Source organism: Pipistrellus hanaki, assembly GCF_964339955.1.
Source record: "Pipistrellus hanaki genome assembly, chromosome: 3".
Classification (NCBI taxonomy): domain Eukaryota; kingdom Metazoa; phylum Chordata; class Mammalia; order Chiroptera; family Vespertilionidae; genus Pipistrellus; species Pipistrellus hanaki.
The window spans coordinates 101,607,360-101,630,585 of NC_140505.1; the positions used below are offsets into that span (position 1 = coordinate 101,607,360).

Sequence of the window (23,226 nt, forward strand, 5' to 3'; positions counted from 1 at the left end):
AAATGTGGTTCTGAGAGAAAATACAAGAATACCTCATTTTATTGTGCTTCACTTTACGGTGTTTTACAGATGTTGCATTTTCCCAAAAAAATCAAAGGCAAGACCCTCCTCCACAAGCAAAAGCATTTCAACTTGCTTTAGTGCACTACCTGTTTTAGTGCAGTGGTCTGGAACCACCAATCAGGTCTGCCTGTAACTGAGCTGGCTGGTCTGTGGAAAACAATTGGATGTTTAGCTGAGGGTAAGTACTGCGACTGTGGAGAGCACTCTGTCCTCAGTGCAGTCCAGCAGCTCTCCAGTTTTAGGCAAAGATAAGCCGTGTGCTTGTTTCCCTTTCGGAGGAATGTATCCACTGAGACGGGAAGACAAACTCCGTTTTCTACAAGCTTGTTTTACCTTTGGAAAAAGGAAAATAATTAGAATTCAAAATAAAAATTACCTGAACTAATTTTACAATAGTTGTACACCCTGATAGGTACACAACCCTCCTTAATAAGAAAATAAATACATCCAATTACTTTCAGTAGTTGTGCAGACTCAGCAATAAGAGTCAAAAATATTCTAAATAGATTGCATCTGACTTCAATCAGCAATTCGTGTTTTAAAAACAGCTCGTCTGTGGCTCCCAACTTACTTTGGGCTCCATTTTCTTTCTGTCGGGGTCGTGCACCACGGCATGCCTAGTGAGACTCTGCTGCAGTGAAAGAAAGAACAAGTTCTGTTTTTAAAACATTGCCATTTGGTACCTATTAACATGAAAACTCCATGAATTATTTAAACAAACAGCCTTCTTTCTGTTACATTCTGTGAGGGGTGTGGCCTCTACCTACAAGGATTCCACGAGAGGCTTCTTCCTCAAATCCTAGAGTGAGATCACTGCCTCTTCCAACAACTCAGGTCAGGAATTTGAATTTCTTGATCTGCTGCGGCTTCTTAGCTCTTCTGTGAGTAAGAGGTTGGGGAAAACTAGTTCTGAATGAACTATTCCAAACTAAAGGAGGTTCGTTTAACTGAAGCCATGTCCACAGCATCCCCAAACCAGTGGCATATATGGCCAAAGTCTTGCTGTTTTTGGCGATAATCCAACCACCAGCAGCTCCAAGTTGTGTTCTAATGGTTCAGACCTATGCTGAACCAGCCTCATTTCTCGCTTCAGTCTTCATTGTAATTCACAGCTTAAGTGCTTGTAAGTGCACCAACCAGAGTTAGAGTCTGTAAAACCGCACAGGCCCCTCCACTTCGTGTCATGTTCCCAACCTATAGAATCATACCAAGGTGAACACTGGGTAGATTCCCAAGTTTATAGCCCCTCACATCCTTTTGCACACTTCCCTTCTCAATCCCTACATGACTGTGGTCTAAAAAGGTGGCTCCTAGGTGATAGCAGCCTAAAATAGCAGCATACTCTTGAATAAGCATTTGGTACCATAAGCCACTGTTTCTCAAAGACAGCCCACACGAGTCACCTAGATCAGCGGCTGCCAATCCTTCGGACCTCACGGACCACCACATTGGTTGGCGACTGCTGACCTGCAGGGTTTGTTAAAAACATTCCTGGGCTCCTGACCCCCAAGTTTCTGAGTCAGCAGGTCTGGAGTAGGGCAGGGGATAGGCATTTTTTGCAAGTTTCCAGGTGGCATTAGTACTCCTAGGCCAGGGCCACACTCTGAGAACCACTTGGCAGATGCAGATCTGCTGTATGGCAGGCTTTACCTCAGAGCCACTGCAGTTAAGAGCGGAAGGCCTTGGAGCCTCTTCACCCGCCTTCCCACTACAGGCCCTGGCACCATCCTGGAACCCAGGGCTCCTAGGAACCCGGAAGCAGCCTCACCCTGGAAGGACTGCACCTGTGAGGGGGAGTACTTACTTTCATGGCAAAGGTTTTGCCACAGCCAGCGTGTTCACACACAAACGGACGCCTTTCCTCATGGAAAGAGAGAATATGGCTCTGGAGATTGAACACAGTTGTGTAGGTTCTACCACAGCCTTCCCTTGGACATCGACACACATCCCTTTCTGGGTTATGCGTTTTCATATGTTGCTTCAGATAATCTTTGCGTTTAAATGTTTTCTGGCATACTTCACATATTATTTTCTCTGGCGCATAGACAAAAAATTTTAATCAATTTTCCCAGGTATTATCACACAGAAAACATTAATATCTAATTATATAACATATTCAATACCTAAAACCTTATGACCTCACATAAGTCAGAAATTTCAGAGGAAACTAACTCCAGTTTTTATTGCTTGAATATTTATCTCAAATCTCCCAAGTTCTTATATTACATAAAGTCACTCTTTTTTTTTTTTACAGAGAGAAAGGGAGAGGGATAGAGAGTTAGAAACATCAATAAGAGAGAAACACTGATCAGCTGCCTCCTGCACACCCTCTACTGGAAATGTGCCCGCAACCAAAGTACATGCCCTTGACAGGAATCGAACCTGGGACCTTCAGTCTGCAGGCCAATGCTCTATCCACTGAGCCAAACTAGTTAGGGCCATAAAGTTACTCTTGCCAAGGAGCAGGGGCCTCAGCAAGGTAGCTATGGGCAAAGGGAGAAAATTAAATAGACCAGTTTCCTTGTCCTCAGTACACAGGGCATTCTTCCCCAAACTGTCCCAGAACAGTACCTCCCCAGATTCTTTACTTGCCATAGCCTTTAAACTGCTAAGGATGGCCGAAACCGGTTTGGTTCAGTGGATAGAGCGTCGGCCTGTGGACTGAAAGGTCCCAGGTTCGATTCCAGTCAAGGGTATGTACTTTGGTTGCGGGCACATCCCCAGTAGGGGGTGTGCAGGAGGCAGCTGATCAATGTTTCTCTCTCATCGATGTTTCTAGCTTTCTATCCCTCTCTCTTCCTCTCTGTAAAAACTCAATAAAATATATATATTTTTTAAAAAAATAAAATAAAATAAAATGCTAAGGATGCAGAGTAGCTCAAAGAGACCCAGAATAGCTCTTCCAAACCTGGGACGATAGGTCTCTATTCTCAATTGTCAAACAGTTGAAGAGCACAGCTCCTCACAAAACATTTTTAAGTGCATATGTAATATTTCTCTCTTTAAAAGCACTAAACCAGTTCTACCGGGGTAAATGATTATACCAAGCCATTCATGTGTATCTTACCCCTTTTATTTTTCCTTTATTGATTTTTAGAGAGAGGAAGGAAGAGGGAAAAAGACATAGAAACATCAACGAGAGAGAACTATCAATCAGCTGCCTTCTGCATGCCCTGTATTGGGGATTGAGCTTGCTTTGCAACCCGGGCATATGCCCTGACTGGGAATCGAACCAGTGACCTCCTGGTTCATAGGTTGATGCTCAACTACTGAGCCACACCAGACAGGCTGCCTTACCTTTATGGGTTTCTCTCACATGTTTCAGAAGCTCTGTCCATGTTTTTGCCACAAAGGAACATTCTTTTTGACATTTATAACCTATTAAAAAAATAGATAGGTGTGTTGCCTTTTATGAATATTCAATGTAAACAACAATCATAATTAAAAAAGGAAACCTACATGGATATGTAATGTTTCTTCTACCTCCCAATAGTATTCTATTCTGTTAGTCTCAAGAGGTGACAGTAAAAACTGAGGTGGTATTTTACAGTGAAACCGAACAGTTGCATATCAGGGTACTTCATGTAGGATATGAGCTTAGCAGACTTCATAAAGCTGCCTCTTTCCCTCTCCTGCTTTCTCAGTAAGCTGACTGTACTGCACATGGACACCCAGCTGCTTTAGTTTCCCCCACCTCCATGGCTCATGGCCCCTCCACCCGCCCTGCCTATGGTAGCCTCTCTTTCTCCTTAGCAGAAAAGGTGGTCCTTTGTCCTTGGCAAAACACCAACACTAGATCTCAGCAGTTATATGCTCACCCCTGGCTTCCTCTAGTCTTACCATCTTGTAAGTTTCATATGGCAAAAAAGAAGCAGGGTACAGCTAAGTAAGAAAATAAACTAGAATAACCAGCAACAAAGACTATGAACAAAAACTGAATTTCATAAAGCACTAGAATTATATTAATCAGTCAATGAAACAGCCAGCCTGAGTTTTACCCAACTAAATTCCAGATAGAAACAAAGAATAAGACTGCCTGTCACTCTTAGCTACTAGCCTCTGGTTTAAAAAAAAAAACAAAAAACACAAAGTCTAGGACTTGAGAGTTGGAGTATAGATATCAAAAATCCTATATGGAAACATAATAGAGTGAAGTAGTCAGTTTAATCAAGTCTTAAAGTTTTAATCTGATTGCTCTGAAAACTCCAAACTATTTTCTAAACCGTTTGAGCGCTCCTAGGAGAAGAATGACACAGGAAGTAAGTAGAAGGGGTTAAAAACTACTGTGAAGAAGCAACGCCTTCGCAGGAGCACCTGCATATCACAAGACACAGCACAGTGTTCTGAACAATACAATGTGGACTTTGAAAATGGCAGCGGAGTGGAAGAATGGACACAGCACACAGTAAAGAGTTAAAACCTGGACAAGCAGAATGGTGCCCCGCCTAGTTCCAAGTTGCTCAGTAAGATCATGGAATGGAGCAGAAAGCAGCAAGTACTCAGACTTACACACATACACCATGTGCCTGGCGTATCAGTAAAGTGAACACTACAAAGGCCCACGTACGCACCCTCATGGACCTTCCCATGGCGCTTCAGCCTGCTGGGCGAAGCGAAGTGTTTCCCGCAGCCTTCATGTGTGCACCTGCGTTAACAAGACATGAGGCATCAGCCAGTCCATTTCACAGAGAACTCCACTTAGAGGCAATAGTACTTTGTCTTATTTCTCCAACCTAAGTCTTCTCTCCCCACAACCAAACCGTCATATAAATAAATATGAGACCTTATCATAGTACAATTCAAATTACCTGACCAAACTTGGAGCAAAACAGACAGAGAAAAACGTTACATTACATTTTTTAGCTTATGTGGTCAAATTAGACACTTTTTAAAAATTTTTTCTTATTGATTTTAGTGAGGAAGGGAGAGGGAGAGCTAGAAACATCAGTGATGAGAATCATTGATTGGCTGCCTCCTGCACACCCCTTACCGGGGATCAATCCTGCAACCCGGGCATCGGCTCTTGACCGGAATGGAACCCGGGACCCTTCAGTCCTCAGGCCAATGCTTCACCCACTAAGCCAAACCGGCTAGCGCTCAAATTAAACACTTTTTATACTTCTGAAAACATACTCCGTGTTTTCATGGTTACAAAAAAGATGGCTTAGGTCAACATTTAAATAACTAAGTCATTTCTATCTATTGATAGTTTTCCAACGAGGCTGCATGGGAATGGCGTGGAACGAAAGCAGAGCAGTAGCTTCACAGCTCTGGTGAGCAATGAGAGGGACGTGCCAAGTCGGCGTTACTGCCGCCAGCGCCGCGGCCGCTCCCGGGAAGGGCAGCCTGTGTGAGCGGGGGAAGGCTCCGCCAGCGCGGCAGTGCCGCAGTCCGTGCTCTTGGAGAGGGACCATCTGTGCAGGCAGTGGGGGTTCCTCTATGCCCTGGGCACCTCTAATGTTTCCTGTCACCTTTTCCTGTTCCTCATGAAACCCTCTCTAATGCAGGCTAAGCGCTGCTTTTGTTTTTTAGGTAAAGAATAGCTAGGGTCTTCATAATGACATGTCATATTATTGACCAGGCTCTATTTGCTAAGTCACTTATTAATCTTCCCTTCAAGCTTAACCACAATTGTATTAATCTTACAGAGTATTCTGAAGCATATTAAATATTTCTTTTAGAGAACCAAGCAAAATTGAACTTTTGGAATAGTCCAAAATATCGATATAAAGGGGCGTATACTATACAAGGCAACAGAAAAATACTGATTAATAAACTGTTTCAGAACATTTGTACCCAACCTTTGCATTTCAGTTTACTCCCTGGAATTTGCGATGTGGATGTCTCCCGGGAGAGTACCTACGTGAACAGTGGTTCGCTGGTGTGCTGGCACTGATGGGTTTTCAGCTGCTGATGCTTCCTAAAGGTCCTCTCACAGCCTTCAAACGTGCACTGTTCAGTAAAGGTTTGTTAGTCTTGAAAAACATCAAAGAACAATTCATAACAATACTCAAGATTATAAACTTGCTACTTTCACCCATTTAGTTACGGTAAAATGCTTTGTCAAGAAACTTTAAAGACAGATAGTTTTTATTTGGGGTAATCTACCAATAACATACTTTAATTAGCACAATAATGTTTGCTTTCAAAATAAAACAATTATGATAGCATGTACCAGGCTAAATCCAGATATTAGACAGACAAAATTTGGTTGATGAAACTTTTAGAAACAGACAATCAGCATAAAAATATTCAGAGAATTTAAGCATAGAATATCATTCTTACTTACCACATATTGTTTTTGTTGATTTTCGTGTTTGTGTTCAAAATGTTTCTTCAAGTTTGATTTTGTGTTGAATTTTTGGTCACAGCCACTAGCTGCACAACTGTGAGAAATTATAAACCCAAATATTAACAAATCAAGGAGAAAAAATTTTAAGATTTCATAAAAGCTAATAATGCCAGAGAATCATATAAAATAATCTTTAACAAATTCCAAAGTGTAAATCACATCATGTAGACCTCTCTGTTTTGATGTGATCACCATGTAACAAGACGAACTTCACGCGAGGCTTTTGAAGTTAAGCACACGGCATCAGCCTCCTCTCTACAATGGGCAGAGGGGAGGTGAAAACACCTATTCCAAAGGCCCAGACCCTGACCCTGTTTAGGCTTAAATGATGTTTAAGTCAAATTGTTCTCAGTCTAGAATGTGATCATCTAAATTTTGCTTGAAATGTCACTGTAAACTGCCTTTCCAAAAAGAAACGCCCCCCCCGCCACAAAAAACGGATTTCAGCTTATAAACCGTTATGTCCTGTGGCATATCACCAGGCTGCTCAAGTACTCTTAAAGAGCATTTCTATATCCTGGCCTTGAATTACTAAAATTCTATGTGAAGTTGTATTTTTAAAATATGTGATCTGTTTGTGATAAGTTTTCATCAGCCTGATGGATGGGCGGGGCTTCCTTTATAAGCCCTCATCACAGCTATCATTCACTGATAAACAATGAATAACGCTCATACGAAGCACCGTGCTGTCCATATGAGCAGACTATCTGTGCAGTGACCATGGGAGATGCGCCCAGAAGCCCACTGGAAACACGCAGGAGGGACATGGTGGCAGAAACCACTCGAAGTTCCAAGTGTTCCTGACCTCAGGAACAGAATGCTGAGTGAGTTTCAGCTGGGTACATGGCCAACATAAAGAGCTCTTTCCAGCATCCTTTGTATTTAGGGGTGGCACCAGGCTAAGTTCTGGTCCATGTTGCTTAAATCCCACATGTAAAAAGGGGGCACACCTCTTCGCACCTTCCTTCATCCTGGTGGCTGCAATGCTTATGTGACAGCTGGAGCTCCAACAGGTATCTTGGACCATGATGCTGAAGCCCCAAGAGAGGATGGCAGAGTTGGAAGGGGCTCAGACCCAGATGATTACAGATCTTCCACTGACTGTTTACTGTGCATTTCAGTTATGCAAGAGAAAAAGACTATTTTGTCTAGGCCTCTATAGAGGTGGGTTTTCTGTCACTGACTTTAAGCCTGACCCAGGCATCTTACCTAACACAGGTGTGGGGCAGGATAGGGCCCAGAAAAGTCCTGACAAGAGCCAAATAGCAGGCACAGGGCCACTGAAGACACTGACAACGTTAGCAGGGTAAATAGGAGGAGGCTGCTGGTCAGTTAAGCATAGCTGGATTATAAGTTCATGTCTGAAAATTCAAGCAAATGAGTCAAGATAAGCCCAAATGGCCAAATCACAAAGGTCATTTATGTGACATACTAAGAACCTGGACTTCATTATGTAAGCAGTGCTTAAAAACTACTGCACTGTTTTAAGAAGGAAAGCAACCTGGAGGCTAATGTGGGAGAGAGCCAGTCATGCCAGGAGTAGGGCCTGAAATAAGAGTGGCAGCTGGAGCGGGAGAGTGGGAGTTGAGGGATCGGAAACAGGGCTGAACAACCTACGTGCTGGAGAGGAGAGCAGAATGAGGCGGCCAGAGGAGTTGCCTTATCTTTGCTGTGAATCGCTGGACAGACAGTGATGCCACCTAACAAGAACAATGGAGAAGGCCAAAGAGAAAGCCAAGCTCACAACGGCTTAGTGAGTTTAAGAAGCCACAAAGACAGTGAAATAGCACTGTCCAACCAGCAGCTGGCTACGGGGATCTGGAACTATCGAGGGGGTGGTCTGGGCTAGAGAGAAAGCTGGAAGAGAGTACATTGTTCCAACAGGAATAATCCTCACTTTTCTCATTCATCCTGTGTATCTATACCCAGACCCACTTTTTTCTTACATTATATGTAACAGTATACAGTAACATTGTTCAGAAAAGCATAATGTTTCCTTACACCCCTGCTCCTACCCACCCAGTATTCCCCATGGATTCCCAAGGCAAGTGACATTTTCAGTTTTATGAAACTTTTAGTGTTTATTATACATATATAAGCAAATATATAGGTTCTTCCTGCCCATGCCACTCCCTTTTTATACACAAAAAAATGTAGCCCTTTATTTGCTTGGTTTTTCACTTAACATGCCGTAGAGATTTCCCCAGTTTCATAGAGATCAACTGCATTAATTTTTCTAGCTGTATAGTATTCCACTATGGTGATACACTTTAACCCCCCTGATGGGCACACTTTTGATTCTAATGCTTTGCTACTATTAATAATGTTGCACATGACCATGTACATGCCTTTAACATAGGAACAAGTGTATTTGTAGAATAAATTCCCCAAAATGCAATTTCTAGAACAAAGACTATTTTCCAGCCCTATTTTCCAAATCACCTTAGTTACTCTTCGCTGGTATAGTTGAACTATATTTTGAAATAATAATCTTCACTTAGTGTCATTGATTTTGAGGACACAGCTTGAACAGGGGCTGAATGACATCTGCTTGTCCTCAGCACTTTGCCTCTTTCCCTCTGGCTGGTGCGCTGTCCGAGGGAGAGGAGATGGCCTTCCATAAGGAACACAATAGTGAAGACTGTCCTGTGTCAACAGCTCACTTTCTTCAGACTTTGTGGACCTTAGTGAGACATTCATCAGCTTAGAGCTAATAGAAATCAACTCGGGTCATTAGAAAACTCTACTGCTCCAGGAACTGTCTCATAGAACAAAATTATGATTTTAAATCCTAATTTTTTGCAAAACCTGCCATATAGCTATTTCCTGATATTGTCTCCAACATACAGTTCTGAACAGCTATTAGATTTATTTTTTGTTTCCTAGAAAAATTTAATGTTTTCCTGAAACATTCTGTTTAATGGTTCTAAGTGTGGTTGCCTGACCAGCACCATCAATATCACCCAGGAATTACAAGAAATTCAAATTCTCAGGCCCCACCCTAGACCTACTGAATGAGATGCTCTGGGGTGGGGTTTAGCAAGCTCTTTTAAGAGCCTCCAAGTGATTCTGATGCACCCTAAATTTGAAGTCCGCTGCTTTAAAGAAGTATGGATTTAAAAGAAAAATTGTATCTTCACCCTTTCAGATAAACAATCAGCAACTCCAAGAAGAATAAAATTAAAACCGGTATGACAGAGGTGCAGGGGCTTAATCCAAAGAAATACAAAATACACTCTTAAAAGCTCGACTTCTTCATGCTTTTACCTCTTACCCAGCAGTGTATCAATTCAAAAAAAGACCCTTACAATGCAGTCAATAACCTGCCAAGCAATCATTTTCCATCTGGTCTAAACTGTGTTTCCTGTTTGATTTCCCAATCAGGGAACACTTTAAAGGAGTTGAGAGGATGCAAATGCAAGAGAACTTCAGATTAACTTCTTCCTGGAGTTATCAACACACATTACCACAAAACCCTTACTCATTCCACACATTTAAAACCTGGTCTCCTCTCATGTCAAGAGATGCAAATGAAGCTTCAGTTCTCTTGATCTTGAGGTAATAATCAGTTTTCTTACCAGGTCAGTGCACCACACGACCATTTCAAAGCTCCAACCCAGTTCTCTACTTACACAAAAGGCTTTTCTCCAGTGTGAACCAGGGCATGGCGGCTCAGGTGGTAGTCCCTGACAAAGGCTTTGCCACACCCTTCATGGTCACAAACAAATGGTCTCTAGCAGGAAGGAAAGAAATGTGTCAATTCTGCCCACATTAGTAACACTAGTATTATCTAAATTCTAAAGGCTCAGATGTCTAGTCGGCAAGGCCATGGACGCAGTCTCCGCAGACGGTTTTCACTCAGTACTGAGCAGCTGCCACACCAAGGCCAGGTTGTCCTGCATGCAGTTACACATCAATGTCACAACTTCTCGACAAAGTCACTGCAGCAGACCTTGCTCTATGAATAGCATATGCAATAAGCAGGCAGCCTTCACAGCTGGTTAATCTGCTCTTAACCTGACACCTTGCTTTAAGTGCAGCCCCCTCTTAAGACTGCTTGCCTAGCCGAAACCGGTTTGGCTCAGTGGTAGAGCGTCGGTCTGCGGACTGAAGGGTCCCAGGTTCGATTCTGGTCAGGGGCATGTGCATTGGTTGCGGGCACATCCCAGGTAGGGGGTGTGCAGGAGGCAGCTGGTCAATGTTTCTCTCTCATTGACATTTCTAGCTCCCTTCCTCTCTGTAAAAAATAAAATATATTTTAAAAAAAAGACTGCTTGCCTATTAGCACGGCCTGTGCACACAGATCTCCACCACAGCGTGTGTACACCCACCCAAAGGCCAGGGAAGAAGAATGTGCAGGTGCCGCCAAATTCTGGACAAGCCCAGTGCCTGCGCTAAGGAGCAGATCCACAGAACTTTGCAAAACTCCTATCATGGATTAGGCTCAATCAATATTTGTCAACTTAATGTGTGAGATTTGGGACAACAAAGACTTCAAGTTTTTCTGTATGAAGGAAGCTGGTAGTGCCAATAGTCAAAATATGACACACACGTCTAAAATTAAAGGTAAAGTCTTAATTTGGACATACTGGCTGTACAGTTCAGATTTGGAGGAATAGGATGGGTAAGAGGAAGATCAGGAAGCAAAGGATTATAAATGTTATGAGTGAACCCAGTCACTGGATAGGCCTGCCAGAACAGTAGAGGCAGAAGATACGCCAGTGAAAAGGGTCAGAGGAAGAGAACTGGAGAAGATCCCAAGAAAGAAATGGTCAGCTTTAAATTCTGGAGATGGTAAGGAGAATGGGTGTCATGGGAGGAGTGGCCCCTAAGTTCGGTAGGTGCTGGGAGCAAAGGCAAGGACCGCAGGCCTCTAACTTAAGAAATTAAGGGCCTTTAGCTGAGGCAGGGAGAAGCCAGGCTCTGCCAGAAACTGGGAAATTGGGCAGATTCCTTGGCCTCCATGAGTCCCACTTCCTTCAACTGTCTTACTCCAAAATACTTCATTGCGCTCCAAGTAAAACACACTCCAAACCCATCTGTACCCTGGCCTACAAATGATCCCACCAAGCCTGGTTCTCGGGGGCTTCTCGTGTAGAGTCCCCCCAGTAATACTGGCCTACCTCCCCCACCCCCACACCCCCAGCTCTACAGGCTCTCCTGGCAGTTTTCTTGGCCCAGACTGTTTTCCCCTTAAATGGCTGCATGGCTGGATCCTTTCCTTCTTAGTTAGACGCAGAAGCCCTCGCTTTACTGCGTCTCACTCCTACCTATTCCTTTATCTGTCTGTCCTGCTTAAAGCAACAGGCCCGTGACCACGGAAGCCTAGCCTGTTTTGTTCACTGCTATCTCTCTCCAAGGCTAGGATGGCACTGTGATTTGAAAGAATGACTGCATGCTGCTTGCCACACCTCCAGGGAATAGCCTCCGCCCAAGTTCTGGGAGAGAGGTGCTTAAGGCAGGTGTCTATGGAATGATAAGTCGTGCAGTGTTTACAGATTACCAGGAGGTAGTGATGGGCCAAGACTCATGAAAGAAGGGGGAAAGTTTGCTCTGTAAACCCCGGAGCCCACGGCAAGGATACCTCGGTGCTAGGACTTCTTGTCTACCTCCTCAGCTGCTTCCCTAACGCGCAAGGCATGGTTAGTTCGCTTCTGTGGTCCGTGTGCCAAAGCTGAACACTTCCTGCAAAGCCAGGCCAGCGACCCACGCGCGCGGATCCCACCTGGCGGGCCATGTGCCTGGACGCCCGGCCCCTCGGTCCCCGCTTCGGACCCTTTACCTCCCCCGTGTGCTTGCACAGGTGCGCGTCTAACTTCCAGGCCTTGTTGTAACTGGCGCAGCAGTTCGGGAAGGAGCAGATGAACCTCCCCGGGAGCGCCGGGAGCGGCGGCGCCGGGCTCTCGCCGGCCCGGACGAACGCGTCGGCGATGGTCAGGGAGGAGACCGCCGCAGCGACTGACGCCGGCGGCTCCAGGGCGCCCGGGGCCTGGCGCTCAGCCACGTGGCGAGCAGCGAGCGGGACCGGAGGGCGCGGCCCACGCCCGGACCAGCGCCCGCGGCTCTCGACAAACTACGCGGGACTCGGCGCACTTCCGGGTCTGCGGCACTTTCCCCGCCCCGAGGGGCGGGTCTGCGGCGCAGGCGCATAGGCAGCAGGCTCCGCCCCCGCGGGCGCCGGGTTCGCGCTTGCGCAGGAAAGCCCTCGTTGTCAACGTCCCTCCCGCTCCACAGCAGAAAGGCATTTGGGCATCAACAGACTGGGAGGCACGGATTAAATGTGACAAGTTTCCCACCGCCACCACCCTATTCAAAGTACTAACCTTGCAAAATGTATCCTGTCCTCGCCACGTTATCAGTTTGTCTTCTTTATGGGTTCATTTCCTTGCCTGCAATCTACTTGCTTCCTCTTTAAGCCCCAGAACAGTGCTTCCTAAACTTGGCTGCAGGTTAGAATCACATGGAGATCTTTTAAAACTCCTAACCCCGGGCCGATGAAATTACAATTTCTGGTAGTGGGAAACCAGAACCAGCAGTTCAGAAATTCCCAGGGTGACTCCACTGCAGAAAGGTTTGGGAACCACTTCAAAAGGCCTTGTTGCTCAAAGTGGGATCTGTGGACCCTCAGCATCATTAGAAATCACCTCAGATCTATTTGAATCAGAGAGATCTCCGGGTGATTTGACTACATTAAAATTTGAAAATCACTAGAGGCTTGAATGATGTGTGTCTTGATTTATGAAGACCACGTGATTAAAGGCTGTCCTTGGGTGAGAATAACGGTGATGGATGGCCTGATGTTCCTCCAGGTCTGTATTTTTAACAGCCTGCATCATTCCAAATCATTACGCAAGCCCTTGTTGGAATCTGATGAATAGGTTCCAACAGAGACCAAGTCAGTGTCCAGCAGTCAGCCCTGACCTGGACTCTCACATCAGACTCACTCCTGAGCCTCAGTCTTCACATCTTTAAAGTGGAGATCCTTTTTCCACGCTCATGGACCTCCGCACCTCTACAGCTCCTGAGGCTCAGCATCCTTTTCTCTTTTTTTTCTAGTTGGTAGAGCTTCCACTCAGCCAGCTTTTTGTAGGTTCTGGACGATGTCCTCTCTGTTTTCCAGTTGTAATTTTAAAATTGTGGTAGGCTACATTTAGGTGTTTACCTTATGCAGCCACCTTGGTTTCTGTCCACTTATTATATTTTAATTGTTTCATGATATAATATGAGACTACTACCAGTATGTGATGTGTTCTACAATTTCCTCTTTAAAAAGTAACTTGAAGAGCTCTAGCCAGTTTGGCTCAGTGGATAGCCTGTCGATCTGTGGACCAAAGGGTCTGAGTTCAACTCCCATCAAGGCCACATACTTTCATTGCAGGCTCTTCCCTGACATGGGCCATTGTCTGGACTCATGAAGGAGGAACCAATTGTTGTTTCTCTCACATCAATGTTTATCTCTGTCTTTCCATCTCTCTTACACTTTCCCCAAAGTTCAATGGAAAAACATTCTTGAGTGAGGATTAACAAAAAATGGATAAATAATTCATAAACATTTATTTGATCTCAAAATTATGACCATTGCTGTGAAGCAAGATATCAAATGCTCCCTACAGTTTGCTTTTTACAAAAAGTATATCTACAGCTTTTGGTTTTGTTTTTCACAGCCACATGCAGACATATTTCATGTATTGCTTGAAACCCACTCCAGAGAGGCACTTGTGATATTGATGGTGTGTTCTCTGGTCACTACCTCCTTGATGGCAGAAAGGTCCTTCTCTCCATCTTTCTTTGTGGGAGCCCACATTGGAAAGAAAGCAGAGATTTTATGTTTATTATTATTTAAATATATTTTTATTGATTTCACAGAGGGAGAGAGAGGGAGATAAAAACATTAATGATGAGAGAGAATCATTGATCAGCTGCCTCCTACACGCCTCCCACTGGTGATTCAATCTGCAACCTGGGTATGTAATCTTTGACCTGAATCAGACCTGGAACCCTTCAGTCCATAGGCTGATGCTCAATCCACTAAGCCAAAACAGCTAGGGCAAGATTTTACTTTTCATTTAATCCTCCTCAGCCAAATAGGATTGAAGCGTGTTGAGAAGTTCACGGGAGGATTACAAAGGTGTAAATCAGATTATGCATTAACAAGGTTAGTCTGCTCTAATCTGCAGGAATAAGAGGAGATCCCATCAGCCAGACTTCTGAACATCCTCCTATCCCCACCCTCGCCCAGGAGTCCCACCTCCAGGGAGGAGCCTTACTGGGTGAGGTCTTAAAGAGATTACCCTCCTAGTGATATATAGAGGCCAGAGTCACATTATTAAACATTTAACTGGAAGGAGACTGGCTTCAGAGACTCTTCTTGGAGACACACTTCAAAGGAGCAGGCTAAGAAACCACTTATGACTTGGATTGAGCTTGGCTTTTGACCTGGAGCACTCTACATCCCTTGTGCGATGTGTTGTTAAATACAGGAGAGGGCAGCAAGAAGACGACATCAGCTGGTGGCTGGAACTCTTAGAAACTCCTAGTGCCTTCCACAGAGAGGGAGGTCTGAGCAGACCTCAGCTTCTCACTTTTCATCACTTCTGGAGGATTACACCGACTGAAGAGACTGTCTTGGGACAGACACCCTCACTGCACCATGGCCTTTGCAACTGCCCTGGTGGCTGAGTTCCAGGAAGAGGCCATCTGCCCCATCTGCCTGGATTACATGACAGACCCAGTGACAATTGCCTGTGAGCACAACTTTTGTCCCTCTTGCATCCTCCAGCGCTGGGAAGGCCTACAGGGCACCTTTCCCTGTCCTGTCTGCCTTCACCACTGCCCTGACAGGAGCTTGAAGAGGAACCCCCAATTATGTCACGTGATGGAGACTGTTCAGCAGATTCCCACCATGAAGGTAAAGAGAAAAAGGCAAGAGGAACCCCTGTGTAAGAAGCACCATGAGGTTCTGGCTCTGTTCTGTGAGAAGGACCTGGAGCTGCTGTGTGCCCAGTGCAGGGTCTCCCCTGATCATGGGGATCACCCCCTGATGCCCACTGAAGAAGCTGCAGCTACTCACAGGAGGAAGCTCAAGAGCTGTATTGTGTCCTTGAGCAAGCAGATTAAAGATACTGAAAATCGGTCAGAAATGCAAGTGCTGAAATGTTTTGAATTAAGACAGAAGATAGAAAATCAAAAGGATGAATTGCAAACTGAATTTAAACAACTTAAACATTTCTTGGAAAAGAAACAGATGGAAACTCTTACTAGTTTGCTAATTGAAGAAATAAAAGTTCAAGAAAAATTAATTGAGGAGAAAAACCAAATATCAAACCACAGTTCCATATTAAATAGTCTGCTTAGTGATATTATCAGTAAGTGTTTGCAGACAGACGTGGATTTACTCGCTGGTATTGAAAGTATCCACAACAGTTATGAAAACGTAGAGACCCCACCCATCTTTTTATGTGAGTTAAAGGAGGAGAGTTTTGAACTCCCCCCATATTATTTGGGCCTGCATAAAATGATCCACACGTTTCATGTAGATTTGACATTGGATCCTGAAACTGCCCATCCAAGTCTCTATATCTTAAGAGATAGAAAAAGTGTGGCCTATAGAACATCATTTGGTCGTCATAACCTTCAGGCACCCACTTCTTGCGCAGCTGTCCTGGGTTCTGAGGGATTTGATGCTGGCAGGCATTTTTGGCAGGTAGAAGTAGGAGGCACAGGGATGTGGTCCTTGGGCGTGTGTAGGGAATCTTTGCCCAGGGATGCTCTGATGTCACCATTCCCAGTACATGGCTGCTGGAAACTTCAGCTCTGGGCTAATACATCTGTCACATGCCGCTCAGTCAACTGGGGACGGATAGGCATTTTTCTGGACTATGAGCTGGGAGAAGTTTCATTTTATAACTTAAGAAAGAGATCACATTTGTTTACTTTCAGCGAAAGTTTTACAGAAAAACTTCTGCCCTATTTCTGCCTTGGACCTTCTTCAAAATCACTTGTAATGCGTATAGCCAAAGATGAATGATGAACTGCCTTGTAATCTGTTCCATGCATTCTACTTTCTTCCTGTGTTAATAGAGAGTGCTTGTAATAAAAGTACATTTCTGATAAAAATAAAAAATTAAAAAACAAAGTGGAGTTGATGTTAATAACACCTGTCACACGAGGACTGAGAGGGTGTCTGGGACATGTGCCCACTTGTTGCTCTCCTCATTGGCCACTCCAGCCCCTCTCCAGGATACAAGTCCACACACATTCCTCCTACAGCTCTGGAAGTCTTAAATAGTTTCTCTTGTGTTGCATATTTTCTCACCTTTATACTCGACTGTGAATACCCACCTGTTACAGTTATTTTTTGAATGAATGAGATTATACTTCATCTCCACCCCCTGTGCTGGCACTTTTACCACCAACTTTTAGTTTTCCCAACAACTATGCTTGTAGAGCCTCTTATAGGATCCAGGCCAGGACTTTTTTTCCTCTTTTTCTTTCCTGTGAACTGATCCATGGCTCTACCTCTTTCCTCTTTGCAGTTTACTCTTCAATCTGTTTTCCCAGTGTCCTACATTTCTAAATGATGAGTAGATTTTTATTTCTATATGCACATCATGCAGTGACCTCAAACACCACATAATTTGTAAGTCAATATCACCATCTCCATTTGGCAACCTCTCTCTCTCTCTCTCTCTCTCTCTCTCTCTCTCTCTCTCTCTCTCTCTCATATTTCTTCATCCCACTCTACCATTTACTTTTGACAAGGAAACAATTATTTAGTCCCCCTAAACTTAGTCTGTGTAAAGGGGATGATACCTATGCCACAGAGTTGTTGTGAGAGTTATATGAGGCAATTAATTCATGTGAGATGCATAGCACATAATAAATAATCAAAAATAGTGGCCTTTATTCCCCCACACACACTTGCTTCTGGCTTATGCCTTTCATTCCTAAACTATAGTTGTGACTGACAGACTTCAAGGATAGCCCCCAATAATCACCGTTTCCTGATATTCATGTCCTTGTGTAATTACTCCTTTCCTTAGGTGTGAACTGGACCTTGTAAACTGCTTCTAACTAATAGAATATGGCAAAAGTGATGGGATATGCTATAATATGGAATACTGGGACTTCCATTTTCTTAGAAGAGGTACTGTGGGAGGTTGGCTCCAGAGCATGTCCAACCTATCTTGCTCAGTCCCACCCCACTGGCCACCTTCTAATTAATTTCCTTTCAATGTGCACAAATCTGTGCACTGGGGCACTATCTATACTAATAAAAGAGTAATATGCAATTAGACTGGGGTCAACTGGCCATCTTCCAGACATCTGACTTCCTTTCAGACAAAGCCATGGTGGTGGGGGCCAAGGCATAGGCAGTTAGGGGTGATAAGGCCTGCAGGGGAGAGCAGTTAGGAGCTAGATCAGGCCAGCAGAGGAGGGCAGTTGGGGGTCATCAGGCCAGCAGTGGAGGGCCATGGTGGCAACCAGGCCAGCAAGGGAGGGCCATTGGGGGTGACCAGGCCAGCAGGGAAGGGCAGTTGGAAGCATTAGGCAGGCAGACAGGTGAGTGGTTAGGAACCAGTGGTCCTGGATTTTGAGAGGGATGTCCAACTGCTGGTTTATATAAGGCCATTGTCCTGTGGTAGGATAGGACCTAAACCAGCAGTCAAACATCACCCGATGGGTCCCAGATTGAAGAGGGTGCAGGCCGGGCGGAGGGACACCCCCCTGTGCATGAATTTCATGCACTGGGCCTCTAGTTTCCCAACAAAATCCCCACCAACATCCTTCAGGGAGCCTCTAGGAGTTACTGATTATCTAATTGCCCAATTAGGAGAGGTCCCTGTATCTCTGTCCTTACTCCCAGGTGTATTGTGAGAAGATTTCTCACCCTCTCAGCATCTGCATCTGTTCTTTGAATGTCCCCACATGGGCCTTTGGAATCATCCAGTGCTTAGACCCACTGGATGATTTTTGGTTTGTGGCTGTCCGCTCATTGTGGCTTCTTGGTTTATTTTAGGGTAGAATCCATCCATGCCTCTTCAGCTCCTCTGCCACCATCTCAGTGTGCCATCATCTCACCTGATCTCTAGGTGCATCCCACAACCAGACTCACCTTCCCAAATATTTTCTCCATACTATGGTTTAAGGGATCCTTCTCAAAATCAGGGATTTCAGGGTGTCCCATAGCCTTTGGGATAAAGCTCCACCTACAGGTGCCTCGCAAAGCCTCAGCAAAGAATGCATTACCTCCCAGCCTCCTTTCTCACTTCCATCCATCCATCCATCCATCCTCTGAGCTCCCTTCACTGCCATCTCCCACTTCCCTCAGACTTCCCACATCCTCCCCACCTGGTTTGTACCACTCTATCCTTCTTGTACCCTGCTGTCCCTCACAAGCAGCAAATGTCAACTATCAGGTGATAGCTTAGGGGTCAATTCCTCCAAAGAGCTTGACATTGACAGATGTGTTCCAGCTGGCCAAGGGGCCTACTCCATACCCCACCGGACTCTGCACCTCCCTCCTCACAGCACTCTGCATGGTTGTCTAACTGACCTCCCTCAGCAGCTCTTTGCAAGCTCTGAAGGGTAGGCTCCATGTCTCCTAGTCACCACTGGTTCCCCAGCACCTAGGGCAGAGCCGGGCACATGGCAGGCGCCAAAAAATATTTCTTGACTGAATCAGTACCTTTCCTACCGCTGTGATGAAGCAGCAGAAATAACAGTGGAAGTTTGTAAGGAATTTCCCTCAGTCAAACATTTGCTGGTTTACATGAAACATTAATTTTGGGCTTAAACAAAAGACTTAATTACCGCTTTCTGGAATTCCAATGGAGTTTTAAATTTTCTCTCATGCTTCACAAGTTTCTGTAAATTGACTAAAAACCCCCCTCTCCCCCACCCCTGCCACACATACCCTTTTCTTCTCAATTATTTTAGGTTAATTTTTGGCCAATTTCTATACAAAGTACTTGTTTAATCCTCATCTATTCCCCCCGCTAAATGTTTAAGGAAGACATTATTATTCCTTCACACAGGTAAGGAAGCCTCGTGTCCTTGACACGTGCTGTGTCAGCTAAGTCAAATATTAGAAATTATATGAAGATTTGCCACCGTTGCATATGGGGGGGAATTTAAGGCAGGGCAGGCACCCTCATTTGGAGGCTGGCACAGCATGCAGCCTACACTGATTCTGTCTGTGGTTTTCCACGGCACTCTCAGGGAATGGAGCAGACCCAGAATTTTCCAAGGTGGTGCAGGCCCTGCTCTCAGCACTGGGAAGCCGACCAATGAACAAAGCAGGCCAGGCCCTGCCAGGGTGCAGGCACCAGATGCTGCTGTTACCGGGCATGGAGGGCAGCCAAGGGCACCGGGGGCCTGTGGGGGGCAGAGGAGAGGCTTTCACTCCCCAGAAAAAGAGGCTGAAGTCACAGCTTCGCCGCCTGCTCAGGACTCCGGTCCTTCATAAAGCAGCAGAAATAACAGTGGAAGTTTTAAGCAGAAATAACCCTGGAGCCCATGCTGCTTCTGAGAAGAAACCATGCAGAGCCATCTTGTGGTGGAAGAAAGGCACCGGTTTCAGCCTGCAAACTCTTTTATGTGACACCATAGGTGTAACTGCCTGTGCATGCTCCTGTGCCTTGATTCCTCCCATACCCCAGGCAGCGTTTTAAAGCGGTCAGCAAATGTTGACAGCCATCTCCACTTGTCCCACGAACACATTTACCACAGGTAATTAACTTAACTGCCTGATAAAAATGTAATTGGCGTGTTGTAATGCCAGCCATTGTCTGAAAGAGTTTGACAGAGTGAGTTATGTTGCCTCCTTGGTTATCTTTATAGGCACATAATCAAATCCAAATTTGGTCATTCATTTGTGATTTGATTTAAAGTAAACAGCTAAATTGGGGGATCATAGATCTTGAAAGACTGAGTATTTGCCTCAGTTATGTGCTTTGGGTTTTTGTTTCTTAGAAAATAAGACGGCTCTCGTTGCTGCCAGATGCTGTGCAGCCGCATTCTCCGGGAGACATGACCCCGTTCGTCAGAGGACACGGGCCTGGGCTACCCTCTGTATGCTTGAAGGACACCTGTGCCTCTTGTGCTTCCGTCATGTGAGCCTTTTCTTGTATCGCAAACAGCAGCCACACACACTGCAGTCTATGGGAGCACATTGAACGGGCCCCTACCCCCACCTGGGGCACAGGCGACAGACCTCACTGGCTACTGCCCAGCAGCCTCTACCCAAATACCTGCTAACCCAAGCACCTTCGTCACCGTGTGTGCAGGACAGTGATGAAGCAGCCTGGACAGTGCCGAGGGCTCCACCATGTGGCTGGTGATGTGCAGAAAGACCTATGCCTTTCTGCCCACTGACTTCAGCTCTCAAGTAAGCACATCACCTCTCACCTGAGCTCAGGGGCCACTCCTGTCCCGGACACCTATTACACGAGACTTAGTGTGATGACTGACGAGGGCTTTTCTCACTACCCAGAGAGGGGTCACAGGCTCCGGGGGCTTCCTCTGATTCAGGCCACTCCTAAGTCACCTGCCCAAGCCGGAGGAGGCGGCCTCGGGGCTTCAGACCATGAACAATGACACATGGCTCAACATTTCCAGACCCTGAGGACCACCCCTAAGCCAGACCTGGGGAGAATCTGCTACAAATGGCCTTGGTCATGCCTTTGATATCAGCTAAGACTGAATTCAATTAGATTTTCGAAACAAGTAGTTTTCCCCGAGTCCTTAAGACAACCTAGAATGTTTCCTGCTCCTCCACACTGATCCAGCCCTCACCCCGTGCCAACCTGACCTTTGCCCAGCAGACGCAGAGGCTCCTGCCCAACCTAGCCCCTTGGCCACGGTTCAGCTCCTGGCTCTGCCGGTCTTACCCTGTCAGCTCATTGTTCCACCTGTGCCATGTGACACCCACCCGCATCTCCCCAGGAGGGAGTAAGGGCCACGAAGGCAATGGGCAACAAGTGTAAAATAGGATTTGTTTGTTTGTTTAACAAATACTGAGGGCCTGCTCTGGGCCAGTCACTGCTCTAAGCCCCGGGAAGACAGCAGTAACCAGACAGGCCAAGACTTTGTTTCTATTCCAATGGAAGGCCGACAATGAGCAAAGACCTACATCACATTCTAGATGTAGAACTTGAAGCATGGTCCAAGGTCACCCAGGAATCTGGGGGCCAAAGATGGGAGTAGAATCAGAGTTCTCAGTGATGGGCGTCAGCCAGACTTCCCAGCTTCCAAGTCTACTGTGCACCAGGGCGCACCGGTGTCCTGCACTGGGCAGCACGTCTGCAGACAAGGTTCCGGCTCAGAATCTGTGCAGCTCCCAACATTTTAGGAATCCAGGCTCCAATGCAGCAATCCTCACAAAATGGGCAGCATTTGTCCCACTGCGGGACCTGCGTAAGGATGGGGCGTGGCCATGACAAGGCTATTTCCGGCTGCTGTGTACGCCTTGTAATGCTCCTCTCCACAGGGAGGCCCACAGGCAGGAGGTTGCCAATGCCCCTGAGTTCAGATTGCCCTCAGCAAACACAGTTCACTCTAGAGAGCAAACAGGATTACCCAGTTACCTTATAGGTGAGAGGGAAGGAACTTTACCCATCATTAATGTTTTACTACCTTTCAAAATGTATAACCTTTAACCCCCAAGTCAGCTCTAACCTGAAGCTGAGGAGGTCCGGCTGCGGGGGCCGTTCCAGTGCCTGTCTGTCACCCGGCCAATGCTGTTTCGATCAGGAGAAACAAACAAACAGAAAGATAAGCTCTTAAAATGCACGCGAAGCAGATCGAGAACTTCCCAAGCAGAGATAACTGGTTGCTAGGCCTCTGTAGAGACCAACATAAGGGAAGCCCTTCCAAGGCCTGAGGAAGTGTGGCCTCGTGCTAACTGCAGAAATTCTGTGATTGACGTGGCCCTGGCACCGACTGATGGAACCTGAAAATCCTGTGCCTCCACAGAGATGCCATACCCGTCCTTCCTACCGGAGAGGGCTTCCTTTAGCACACACTCCAAAGGCTGAGCCACGCTGGGTGGAAAGAGCATTTACCTGTGACACGTTAGAAAGCCACAGAATTCCCTGGAATCTGGTGCCTGGGCTTACCCGGATGCACAGGCCACTTGTGCTGAACCCGCCCTTCCTTTTTGATGTGGAAAAAGGACAGGTATTCCAGACACGTTTGTTTTCATAGATGACTAATGCCTGATTATTTGTGACCTAAGAAGTGAGTCCTTAGGAGTTGGTACAATTTATTATTTATGAACTAATATTAGCACAGGACTAAAATATACTGAGGGTTCCACTTCAGTTCCCAGAAGTCTGGCTGCCCAGCAAGGCTTGGCTCTGTGGCACAGCCAGCATAGCTGGGTTCCTGCAGTTGGGGGGAACACTGTGCTATTCGTGCTGTCTTGAGGTGGTCATGCCTTTTACAATTGCTGCAATTCTTGCTTTTAAATTATAACTTACTGTTGGTTCAGCCCCTTTACTGTCAATTTAGTTTGTTGTGTGTTGTTAGTTCGGTGCAGCATCTGTCTTCACTTTCCCAGTGACTACGGGTTAACGCATAAATGCATTGAGGTTCAAAGTTGAACCACCACACGCCTATAGCTAAATTAGAAACGTGCATAACTCTGCTGACCGTGTTTGAGGAGCCCTTTTTCTATGCCAAATGAAAACTGATCAAGGTAGGTGGACCAGGAGGTTTTTAGCTTGTCAAAGTGGGTTGCTCTCAAAAAAGTTTTGCAGGCTACTGTCCTGAAAGTCTGGAATTACACTGTACCAGTATGTGCAGAAGTG

The 23,226-nt window shown here is 45.7% G+C and overlaps 2 protein-coding genes across 2 annotated transcripts; one reads left to right on the forward strand and one right to left on the reverse strand.

Moving 5' to 3' along the window:
* Positions 1-21: 21 nt before the first annotated feature.
* On the reverse strand, positions 22-13,815 carry GTF3A (general transcription factor IIIA; the record flags this gene model as incomplete). Its single annotated transcript, XM_084876202.1, has 10 exons — positions 22-396; positions 635-694; positions 1,868-2,097; positions 3,361-3,441; positions 4,635-4,708; positions 5,927-6,015; positions 6,353-6,449; positions 10,048-10,148; positions 12,198-12,488; positions 13,783-13,815. 10 exons carry the CDS (start codon positions 13,813-13,815, stop codon positions 232-234), a joined length of 1,221 nt encoding a protein of 406 aa, XP_084732328.1. The 3' UTR covers positions 22-231.
* LOC311618820 (tripartite motif-containing protein 60-like) lies at positions 13,516-16,520 on the forward strand. Its single transcript, XM_084876443.1, has one exon. It carries the CDS (start codon positions 15,066-15,068, stop codon positions 16,440-16,442), a length of 1,377 nt encoding a protein of 458 aa, XP_084732569.1. The 5' UTR covers positions 13,516-15,065; the 3' UTR covers positions 16,443-16,520.
* Positions 16,521-23,226: the final 6,706 nt, after the last annotated feature.